The 12,401-nt window shown below is 46.7% G+C and overlaps 1 protein-coding gene across 10 annotated transcripts in view; it reads right to left on the bottom strand.

Annotated features, from left to right (window-relative positions):
* Positions 1-21: 21 nt before the first annotated feature.
* The window catches only part of ZNF329 (zinc finger protein 329), a 36,790-nt gene continuing 24,410 nt past the window's right edge, over positions 22-12,401 (bottom strand). For 8 of the 10 annotated variants that reach the window (XM_009195512.4, XM_009195514.4, XM_009195510.4 and 5 more), the window contains one exon: positions 8,228-10,349. In XM_009195512.4, the coding sequence (XP_009193776.2) occupies positions 8,716-10,341 (1,626 nt within the window). In that variant the 5' untranslated portion in view covers positions 10,342-10,349 and the 3' untranslated portion in view covers positions 8,228-8,715. Of the gene's footprint in view, positions 465-8,227; positions 10,392-12,401 lie in introns of those variants that run through there. The other 2 variants (XR_641127.3, XM_009195513.4) reach the window with 2 other exon arrangements.

A 12,401-nucleotide genomic window follows, 5' to 3' on the forward strand; every position in this document is an offset into this window, starting at 1 on the left:
TGGGTTTTGCCATGTTGGCCAGGCTGGTCTCAAACTCCTGACCTCACATGATCCATCCACCTCGGCCTCCCAAAGTGCTGGGATTACAGTTGTGAGCCACTGTGCCCGGCCCCTTTCCAGTTTTAAAGCCAGGAACAGGGAGTAGAGTCCTCACACTTCAGCTCTCTACTTGCTCCTTCCTCAGCATCTGACTCCAGCCTGTAATCTCTGCTTTTAAGGGCATGTGTGCTAGATTGGGACCATCCACATAAATCCAGGATACCTTCTTCTCTATCCTGTGTCCCACTCATTTCAGCCACACTTGCAATGGCCCAGGCTACCCCAGAATCCATCTGGAACTCACCTAGTCCACATCTCATATCCTCTTTGGTCAGGAGTTTCTATCCTCTGTGATTGAATTACAGTAGCCTCTCCTGATTGGCAGTTTCACTTCTCCACCTTTGTTACCCGAGGTCAACTGTGGTCTGAAAATTTTAAATGGAAAATCCAGGAATAAACAATTCATAAGTTTCACATTGCACAGTGTTCTGAGTAACATGATGAAATTCCAGGCTGTACCACACCATCCCGCCCAGGATGGGAACCAGGCATTTGTCCAGTGTGTCCACACTGTTTACCCGCCATCAGTCACTTTTAAGAGCCACCTTGGTTATTAGATCAACCATCATGGTATCATAGTACTTGTGTTCAAGTAACCCTTACTTTAAAAATTATTTTATAAATTAAACCTCATCATAGGTAAGTATAAGAAAAAACAGTGGCCGGGCGCGGTGGCTCAAGCCTGTAATCCCAGCACTTTGGGAGGCGAGGCGGGCGGATCGCAGTCAGGAGTCGAGACCATCCTAGCTAACCACAGTGAAACCCGGCTCTACTAAAATACAAAAACTAGCGGGGTGAGGTGGCAGAGCCTGTAGTCCCAGCTACTGGGAGGGCTGAGGCAGGAGAATAGAAGTAAACCTGGGGAGGCGGAGCTTGCAGTGAGCTGAGATCTGGCCACTGCACTCCAGCCTGGGCAACAAATGAACTCCGTCTCAAAAAAAAAAAAAAAAAAAAAAAGAAAAAACAGTATACAGTTAGCCCTCCATATGCATGGGTTTCACATTTGTATATTCAACCAACTTTGGATTGAAAGTATTTGAAAAAACACTGCATCTGTACTGAGCGTGTGCAGACTTTTTCCCTCATCATCTCCTCCTAAACAATACAGTATAAAAATTACAAAGTATTTACATTGTATTAGGGAACACAAGTAATCTAGACTATTTTTTTTTTTTTTTTTTTGGAGATGGAGTCTTACTCTGTCTCCCAGAATGGAGTGCAGTGGCGTGATCTTGGCTCACTGCAACCTCCACCTCTCGTGTTCAAGTGATTCTCCTCCCTCAGCCTCTCTAGTAGCTGGGATTACAGGTGCACGCTACCACACCCAGCTAATTTTTGTATTTTTAGTAGAGACGGGGTTTTGCCATGTTGGCCAGGCTAGTCTCGAATTCCTGACCTCAGGTGATCTGCCTGCCTTGGCCTCCCAAAGTGTTGGGATTACAGGCATGAGCCACTGTGCCTGGCCTAGACATTACTTAAAGTACACTGGAAGATGTATGTAGGTTATATGCAAATGCACACCATCTTATATCAGGGACTTGAGCATCATCTGATTTGGTGTCTGAGGGCAGTTTTGGAATCAATCTCCCACAAATATGGAGGGACAACTGTATATACGGTTTGGTGTCATACGAGGTTTTAGGCATCCACCATGGTACTGGAATGTATCCCCCTTGGATTTGGTGGGGAGGACTACTATATGTTCATTATAGCAGTGATTCCTGCTAATTTAAGAAATTTTTGTTTTTTATTATTTCATTTCATTTTGTAGAGTTAGGGTCTCTGTCTGTTGCCCAGGCTGGTCCCGAACTCCTGGACTCAAGTGATCCTCCCACCTCAGCCTTCTGAAGTGCTGGGCCACAGTGTGAGCCACAGTGCCCAGTCTAGGAATTTTTTTTCAATAAAGATCAAGAGGAATACAATTCACACAAAACCATGAGGCTCATACCAATATCATAGTTGACACCACTTCTTCAGGATGCTTACTCTCTGACCACAACTGGTCAGGGGATGAGTCCATCCCAGAATCTGAAAGGTGGAACCAAGAGGTGGAGATGCTGCTGACACTAACATTGCAATCCCTGCATATTTTACTTGAGAGCTGCAGACACCAAAGTGAAGTGCCCACCCCGGGTGTTCCTGACAGTCCACTAGGAACTTGTGTCTTATGATACACACATTTCTACAGACACACAAATCTGTAACTTATAACTATACATATGCTGGGAATGTGAGACTTCCCCCCCCAGTAATGGGGTTCATTCTTTTGAAAGTATGAACAAGGCCGGGCGCGGTGGCTCACGCCTGTAATCCCAGCACTTTGGGAGGCCAAGGCAGGCGGATCACAAGGTCAGGAGATCGAGACCATGGTGAAACCCCGTCTCTACTAAAAATAGAAAAAATTAGCCGGGCGCAGCGGCGGGCACCTGTAGCCCCAGCTACTCGGGAGGCTGAGGCAAGAGAATGGCGTGAACCCGGGAGGCGGAGCTTGCAGTGAGCCGAGATTGTGCCACTGCACTCCAGCCTGGGCGACAGAGCAAGACTCCGTCTCAAAAAAAAAAAAAAAAAAAAAAAAAAAAAAAAAAGAAAGTATGAACAAGAAACATACACACTTTAGCCTTGGCACAGCTCACACCTGGGCTGGATAACTCTGCTGTGGGGGCCATTGTGAGCCTTGCAGCCCAGCCTCCACCTGCCAGACACCACCCTTCATTATGACCACTCAGATGTCTCCATATGTCCCCTGGGGGCAAAATTGCCCCTGGATGAGAACCACTGCTCACAGTGAATAGATCCATATGTTCAAGTCTGCCCACACCATGGAATATTACACAGCACAGAGAAGGATCCACAGCTGCCTGCAGCAACATGGATGAGTCTAACCTACACAATGTTGTGCAACAGGCAGGCATCTAATTCCATTCATACAAACACATGGTGAGGCAGGCTTTATTCCGTAAGCTACTACAGAGGGGCTTGGGAGGCCAGACTCAACTCCAGCTTGGACAAGAACAAGTGAAGGCTTAAAGCCGAGAAGCAGCAGGGTGTCTGGAGGATGAAAAATTATCAAGTGCAAACCCTCAGAGATAAGGGGTGAATTCTTGCCAGACCAACTCAAGAGAAGTTTTCCTGAAGGCAGGCCAAGGGAAGAAGACATTGAAGGTGGGGGACAAGGAATTTGATCAGATATCAAGAGGAAGGGGAAGATTTTTTGCTAACATGACTTAGTAGGATTATGTATTAGTCCATTCTCACACTGCTATAAAGGACTACCTGAGACTGGGTAATTCATGAAGAAAAGAGGTTTCATTGACTCACAGTTCCACAGGCTGTACAGGAAGCATGGCAGGAAGGCCTCAAGAAACTTACAATCATGACAGAGGGTGGGGAAGGAAGCACGCCTTACTGCGGCAGAGCGAGTGGAGTGGGGAGTGCTACACACTTTTAAACAACCAGGTTTCATGAAGACTCACTCACTATCATGAGAACAGCAAAAGGGGAAATCCGCCCCCATGATCCAATCACCTCCCACCAGGTCTGTCCCCCAACACTGGAAATTACAATTTGACATGAGATTTTGGCAGAAACACAGAGCTAACCCATATCATTCTATCCCTGTCCCACCCCCAAATCTCATATTCTTCTCTTACTGCAAAATGCAATCATGCCTTCCCAAGAGTCCCCCAAAGTTTTAACTCATGCCAGCATTAACTCAAAAGTGCAAGTCCAAAGATTCATCTGAGACAAGGCAAGTCCCTTTCACCTATGAGCCTGTAAAATTAAAAGCAACTGAGTTACTTCTGAGGTACAATGGAGAGTACAGGCATTGGGTAAATTCCCCCATTCCAAAAGGGAGAAATTGGTCAAAACAAAGGGGCTACAGGTCCTATGCAAGTCTGAATACCAGCAGGGCAGTCATTAAATCTTAAAGCTCCAAAATAATCTTCTTTGACTCCATGTCTCACATCCAGGTCACACTGATGCAAGGGGTGGGCTCCCAAGGCCTTGGGCACTCCACTCCTGTGGCAATGCAGGGTACAGCCCCTGTGGCTGGTTTCACAGGCTGGCATTGAGTGCCTGTGGCTTTTCCAGGCACACGGTGCAAACTAACGGCGGACCTACCATTCTGGAGTCTGGAGGATGATGACCCTCTTCTCACAGCTCCACTAGGTAGTGCCCCAGTGGGGACTCTGTGTAGGGGTTCCAACCCCACATTTCCCCATCACACTGCCTTAAGTAGAGGTTCTCCACGAGGGCTCTACCCATGCAGCAGGCTTTTGCCTGGACGTCCAGGTGTTTCCATACATCCTCTGAAATCTAGGCAGAGGCTCCCAAACTTCAACTCTTGCCTTCTGTGCACCCACAGATCCAACACCACGTGGAAGCTGCCAAGGCTTGGGACTTGCACCCTCTGAAGCCATGAACCAAGCTGTACATTGGCCCCTTTTAGCCACAGTTAGAACTGAAGCAGCTGAGATGCAGGGTGCCAAGTCTTGAGGATGCACAGAACAGTGGGGCCCTGGACCCTGGTCCACAAAACCATTTTTCTCTCCTAGGTCTCTAGGCTTGTGATGGGAGGGGCTGCTGTGAAAGTCTCTGAAATGCCCTGCAGGCATTTTCCTCATTGTCTTGGCTATTAACATTCAGCTCTTCTTTACTTATGTACATTTCTGCAGCCTTTGATTCCTGCCGGAAAATGGGCAGCAAATTTTCAAACGTTCATGCTCTGCTTCCAGTTAATATAAGTTATAGTTTTAGGTCATTTCTTTGATTATGCAATTGAACGCAGACTTTTAGAAGCAGCCAGGTGACCTCTCCAACACTGTGCTGCTTAGAAATTTATTCTGCCAGACACTAAATAATCTCTCTAGCTCAAGTTCTGTCTCTTACAGATCTCTAGAGCAGGAGCACAATGCTGCCAGTCTTTTTGCTAAAGCACAGTGAGAGTGACCTTTACTCCAGTTACCAATAAGTTCCTCATCTCCATCCGAGACTACTGCAGCCCAGACTTCCCTGTCCACATTATTAGCATTTTGGTCACAACCATTTAAGTCTCTAGGAGGTTCCACACTTTCCCTCAACTTCCTGTCTTCTTCTGATTCCTTCAAACTGTTCCAACCTCTGCCCATTACCCAACTCCAAAGTAGCTTCAGGTATCTTTATAGCAGTGCCCCACTCCCATTACCAACTTTCTGTATTAGTCCATTCTCACACTGCTGTAAGGAACTACCTAAGACTGGGTAATTTATGAAGAAAATAGGTTTTATTGACTCACAATTCCACAGGCTGTACATGAAGCATGGCTGGGAGGCCTCAGGAAACTTACAACCAGGGCAGAAGGTGAAGAAGTAAGCATGTCTTACCATGGCAGAGCAGGAAAGAGGGTGAATGAAGAAGGAAGTGCTACACACGTTTAAACAAGCAGGTCTCATGGGAACTCACTATCATGAGAACAGCAAGGAGGAAATCTGCCCCCATGATCCATTCATCTCCTACTAGGTCCCTCCCCTAACAGTGGGAATTACAATTCGACATGAGATTTGGGTGAGGACACAGAGCCAAACCATATCAGATTCTTTTTTGAGACAGGGTCTTATTCCATTATCCAGTCCACAGTACCGCGGTGTGATCACAGCTCACTGTAGCCTCCAACTCCCAGGCTTAAGAGATTCTTCTGCCTTCTTCCTGACTCTCCCTCCTGAGAAGCTGTAACTTAAGGCACATGCCATCACACCTGGCTAATTTTTACATTATTATTTGCAGAGATGAGGGTCTTGCTATGTTGCCCAGGCTGGTCTTGAACTCCTAGGCTCAAGCAATCCTCCTGCGTCAGCCTCCCGAAGTGGTGAAATTACAAGTGTGAGCCACTGTGCCCATTCAAACATCTTCCCTGGATCCTACAAGGAAAGGGAGAAGCCCAAGGTCAGAGGGCTCAGGGGATCCTGATTTAAGTTGGGTCAAGGAGAGTCTGCAGTGCACTTTTCTGTATGTGGGCTATACTCAAATGCAACTCTCTGGAGAACACAAGTCAGCCTGGTCCCCTTTCATCCATCAGCACACCCTGGGACACAGCACCACCCCATCCTGACTCCAGAGGGTTCAACCAGGGTCCCTGCTGGTCCTCCGTGCTCACGCACGTCTCACCATGAGATCACCATATCCGAATGTGTGTGGGGGCCTTTATTTCTCCAAATGCTCTTTCAGGGCCACTCTTCCCTTCTCCACTCTATGCCTCCATTACCTGCCTACTCATTCCTCTCTCAGGACTGGCTGCCCACCCTCCCCATGACACAGCTAACAGAGGCCTACCAAGGTTGGCTGCCTCATAGGAGAGAGCAAGTGCCATGGAGGCCACAGCTGATATCGGACAAAAGAGAAGACACACGTGGAAGGAGGCATGGGTGCTTGAAGCACTGACTGGCCTGAGGGTCCAGACCTCAGAATACCAGCACCATGGAGACACCACGTCACACACACATGAACCTTGATCCAGCTAATACAATGGGCCTGGCAGACACCAGTCCTGGACTGACTCATCACTAATCTTCACTATCATCACACCTGTCCCTTCCCCCAGGAGAGGAAATTGTCTAGAGGCAAAATCCCAAGGGGATCCCCTCATGGGGCTTCAAGGCTGTGTCAGCCACACTGACTGGCTTTTACTCGGCCAGCACTGCACTGCCTCAGAAGGGCCACTCCAAAGTCATCCCAAATTTTCCTACAGGCTTCCTGTTCTCCATTCTCTGAGACTCACTCTCTCTTCTACACTGACACCCCCTTATAACCCAAGTCCCAAAGAAGGAAGTTATTCTCATGCCCTGGGCTTTGGGATGCCGATTCCAGAGACACTACTGCCCAATGCCCCTCCATCCACACTTACAGCTTCCCTATTGCCCTGATCCAGTCCTTACTACTAAAGGTCCAGAGAAACCCCAAATTAACCTCCTTTTGGCTTCACTTTTTAATTTATTACCAAATTATTATGCCAACAAGTACAACAAGTATCTGTAACAAAGAAAAAACATGATACAAAATTCCAGTCCCCAAAGAAAACCACATTTTATTTCTCATCATCCACTTTCAACCCACATCCATATGTGCACATATCTTTACATGGCTGTAATAATAGTAACTCTTTTATGTTATGCCCCTTTTTGCCATATTATAAACATTTTCAACATGGCAATAAAACCTTTATAATGGTTTACAGTGGCTGAATCAGAAGCATCCTAAATGAACAACCATGGAGGTAGTGGTGGGGTGATAACAAAAACATGACAAGTCAGTATTTTTGCTTCAACAACTAAAGCAACAAACCACATCTGTTGGAAGCAGTGCTTTCCATCTTAGCAAAAGCTTGTTTCAGTCTTTTTTTTTCTCTCTTGAGATGGAGTCTCGCTCTGTCACCCAGGCTGGAGTGTAGTGGTGCGCTTAGCTCACTGCAACCCCCGCCTCCCAGGTTCAAGCAATTCTCCTGCCTCAGCTTCCCAAGTAGCTGGGATTACAGGCACACACCACTATGCCCAGCTAATTTTCTATATTTTTGGTAGAGATGGGGTTTCACTATGCTGGCCAGGCTGGTCTTCAACTCCTAACCTCGTGATCCAGCCGCCTCCGCCTCCCAAAGTGCTGGGATCACAGGCATGAGCCACCACACCCGGCCTGCTTGTTTCAGTCTTAAGAGGAACGACTTCATTGTTCATTCACAGGTAATTTATTCACCTAGTTTACCCTCCTGCAACAAGTCCTCAGCATTATTGCAGAAGTATAATGCAGACATACATTTAAACAGGAAAATCTCACACATTCTGTGGCAGTGTACGGTACAGCACTGTGTGGACTCTCTCATTGTACACCTTTGTTGATACAGAAAACAGAGTAAGAGCCCCTGCCAAAGCCTCTCTTTCTGATTACACTTAAAAAGGTTGATTCAGGCCGGGCACTGTGTCTCACGCCTGTAATCCCAGTGCTTTGGGAGGCTGAGGTGGGCGGATCATGAGGTCAGGAGTTCAAGACCAGCCTGGCCAACGTAGTGAAACCCTGTCTCTACTAAATATACAAAAAATTAGCCAGGCATAGTGGCAGGCACCTGTAATCCTAGCCACTTGGGAGGCTGAGGCAGAACTGCTTGAACCTGGGAGGCAGAGGTTGCTGTGAGTGGAGATCATGCCACTGCACTTCATCCTGGGTGACACAGCTAGACTCCGTCTGGAAAAAAAAAAAAAAGTTGATTCAGTGTTTGCTTATGTACAAGGTGGAAACTCCCTACTACAGGGCTCTTCATTCCAATCATGTTCTGAATGCACTCACAGGCTCTCTCTGTAGGAAGTGTCACCCCCATGTTTGCACGTTTCATTCCAGTGTGTGTGCTGTCATGTCTGGTACAGACTGAATCATCCCCAAAGACTTTTCTGCATTTACTACCATCCTAAGTTGTCTCCTGAGTTCCCCAATGAGCAGACTTAACAGTGTGGCTCAGCAATGTCTCACATTCATCAATTCACTGGTTAAGCTTAAAGGATTCTTTTCTACTGACCAGAGAGGAGTCAGATGTAAGACACGCCTCCTAAACACAGGCATGAGAGCTAACTGGAAGACTCATGTGGCCCCAAACTATTATGTTTCCATGGGTTGCTCTCCCAGGTGTGCTCTTTGATGTCGAACAAGGGATGAGCTCTTTCGGAACGTTTTTCCACACTGAGGACACTGGCTGGGACCCTCCCTGCTATGGAGTCTCTGATGTACTGCCAGGTGAGAGTTCTGCTTGAAGGACTTCCCACATTCTGGACACTGATACGGGGTTTCCTTAGTGTGAATTCTCTGGTGCTTGGTCAGACAGGAGCTGTCCCTGAAGGCTTTGCCACACTGATTACACTCATAGGGCTTCTCACCAGTATGAGTCCTCTGGTGCCTAATGAGGCCAGCGATATTCCTGAAAAGTTTCTGACACTGGTTGCAGCCATAGGGCTTCTCACCAGTATGAATCCTCTGGTGCCGGATGAGGTATGCACTCTCGATGAAAGTCTTGCCACATTCTTTACATTCATAGGGCTTCTCCCCAGAATGGATCTTTTGATGCACAATGAGGTGAGAGTTTCTGTTGAAGGATTTCCCACACTCTGCACACTCAAAGGGCTTTTCTCCAGTGTGAGTCCTCTCGTGCTGGGTGAGGTACGAGCCGTCCCGGAAAGCCTTTCCACATTTGCTACACTCATAGGGCTTCTCACCGGTGTGGATTCTGAGATGCACTGTAAGGTGGGAGATGTCCGTGAAGGGTTTTCCGCACTCGTTACATCTGTATGGTTTTTCCCCTGTATGAGTTCTTTGGTGCAAAATTAAGGATGAATTTCGGTTGAAGGTTTTTCCACATTCCAGGCATTCGTAAGGTTTCTCGCCTGTGTGAATTCTCTGGTGCTGCGTCAGAGCTGACCCATCACTGAAAGCTTTCCCACACTTACTACATTTATAGGGCTTCTCTCCTGTGTGGATCCTTTGATGCACAATCAGGTTGTAGTTCTTGGAGAAGGACTTTCCACACTCATTACAAGTATAAGGCTTCTCTCCGGTGTGAGTTCGGTGATGCAAAACAAGAGAAGAGTTCCGTTTGAAGCATTTGCCACACTCAGTACATCTATACTGTTTCTCTCCAGGGAGATTTCTCTGGTTTTCATTACGTGATGAGCTAAGGGTCAAGATGTCCTCAAAATTCTTACCTTCATACAGTTTCTTGCCTCTTTTCGTTATTTTTTGATGACCAAGAGAGGTAAAATGATTAAAAGACTTAACACTTTCAGGATATTTGTAGGGCTTCTCTCTCACTGGATTTCTTCCATGAATAACTTCCATGGAATGGTTGAAGGTTTTTCCACAGGCATCACTGTCACCAGTTCTCTTAGCTGCATAACTTTTAGGACAGCTGGGTAAGGCAAGGTCACAATCCAGACCACTAACATTTGAGTCATGTGCATGGAAACCATTGGTTGCCAGAACTCTCTGAGATGGTGGAAGGTCTGAGCTTGCAATCAAATGCTCCCCAAAACCAGGATATTCACAAATTGCTTCCTGAGTCCCTGGTTTCTCCAGAGTTAAAGCTGATTGACTCAAGTGTCCCTCCTGGTTCTCACAGTCCCAACCATCACCTAAAATGGACAAGCAGGGAGCTTCCCTTGTGAATCCTTCCATTTCTACATCACAGGGTACTTCTCTCTCAGGAATATTCCGAGTTGTCATTTTCAATCTCATATCCCAAACTGCAAAAAGAAAAATGCAGACTTAGGTACATGAAGCTCTATCTGTAAGAGAAACAGACAATGATGATGGGCTAGGTGTGAAGATTTTTTACTTGTTTTCTCTTTTAAATTCAAATGTATACATGGAAGAGGTAAAATGATAGCTAAGGAATGGAAGCAAGAACACATTTCAAAAGAGCCATGTAGCATTTTCATCTTCCTAGAGAGCGGGCAGGAGGAAGGGTCCTGGGGATAAATCATCACCAAAAGGATTAGTTTGAGATGTGGGAGACCAGAGGCCAAGCATCCCTGCTCCCCCTAGAATTCCATCCCAGCAACTGCATTCTTGTCCCTGTCATACACTGCCCATCAGTACACATTTCCAAAGCTCTGACTTCACAATGAGCTTACAACAGCACTGAAGCAGCAGTTCTCACCCCAGCTCTGTGATCAGAGTTCTGCATTCATGGATAGGACAAAGCACAGGCTTGGTGACCTAAAAGTTCTGGGTCTAAGTCTTAGAACTGTCAATGACCTAGTGGGGCACAGTGGTTCACGCCTGTAATCCCAGCATTTTGGGAAGCCGAGGCAGGTGGATCATTTGAGGTCAGGAGTTCGAGACCAGCCTGACCAACATGGTGAAACACCGTCTCTACTAAAAATACAAAAAAATTAGCCAGGCATGGAGGCACATGCTTGTAGTTCCAGCTACTCTGCAGGCTGAGGCAGAAGAATTGCTTCAACCTGGTAGGCGGAGGTTGCAGTGAGCTGAGGTCGCACCACTACACTCTAGCCTGGGCGACAGAGTGAGACTCCATCTCAAAAAACAAAACAAAACAAAACAAAACAAAACAAAAACTGTCAATGACTGCCCTGCAGGGTTGTTATAAAAAATGGATCATGTCAGCCAGGTGCGGTGACTCACGCCTGTAATCCCAGCACTCTGGGAGGCTGAGGGAGGTGGATCACAAGTGAGGTGAGGTGACAGAGTGAGACTCCATCTCAAAAACAAACAAACACACAAAAACAAAAAACAACTGGATCATGTATGAAGCAGCCTCCAAGGCTAGGGGATGAAGGGCATTCTGTAAATGGCTGCATGTGTCTTCATGCATATCAATCTTCCTGTCACCATCCCTTGTCCACTCAGACTTCACAATATATATATATATTTTTTTGAGACGGAGTCTCACTCTGTCGCCCAGGCTGGAGTGCAGTGGCCGGATCTCAGCTCACTGCAAGCTCCACCTCCCGGGTTCCCGCCATTCTCCTGCCTCAGCCTCCCGAGTAGCTGGGACTACAGGCACCCGCCACCTCGCCCGGCTAGTTTTTTGTATTTTTTAGTAGAGACGGGGTTTCACCGTGTTAGCCAGGATGGTCTCGATCTCCTGACCTCGTGATCCGCCCGTCTCGGCCTCTCAAAGTGCTGGGATTACAGGCTCGAGCCACCGCGCCCGGCCCAGACTTCACAATATTAAGACAAGTGGTTGTCCATTCATTCATTCGTTCATTCATTCGGTGGGATGGGGTCTTGCTCTGTCATCCAGGCTGAAGTGTAGTGGTGTAATCTTGGTTCACTGAAGCCTCAATCACAAAAACTTCAAGCAATTATCCCACCTCGGCCTCCCAAAATGCTGCAAATACAGGCATAAGCCACTGTGCCCAGCCTTCTTTCTAAAGGTAAAATGAAAATAGACCCTTGCCTCAGAATACACACATACATATATATCTACATTCTAGGCAATTTAAATATATATACTTGTATATGTGTATATATATGTGTGTGCATGTATTTAAATTTCAGAATGATACCAGCTGCAACAGAAAGTCAAAGTTTAAATGATGCAGTATGCTGCCATAAGTGTGACAGACTTTGATCAACAATGCTTAACCAAAAAAACCATATGGTCAAGCATTGGGGGTTACGCCTGTAATCCTAGCACTCTGGGATGCTGAGGTGGGAGTTATCACTTGAGCCCACACAGAAGGCTGAGGTTGCAGTGAGCTGTAATTGTGCCACTGCATTCCAGATTGGGCAAAAGAGACCGTGTCTTAAAAACGAAAAACAAAAAC

The sequence above is a fragment of the Papio anubis genome, chromosome 20 (assembly GCF_008728515.1).
Source record: "Papio anubis isolate 15944 chromosome 20, Panubis1.0, whole genome shotgun sequence".
Lineage (NCBI taxonomy): Eukaryota > Metazoa > Chordata > Mammalia > Primates > Cercopithecidae > Papio > Papio anubis.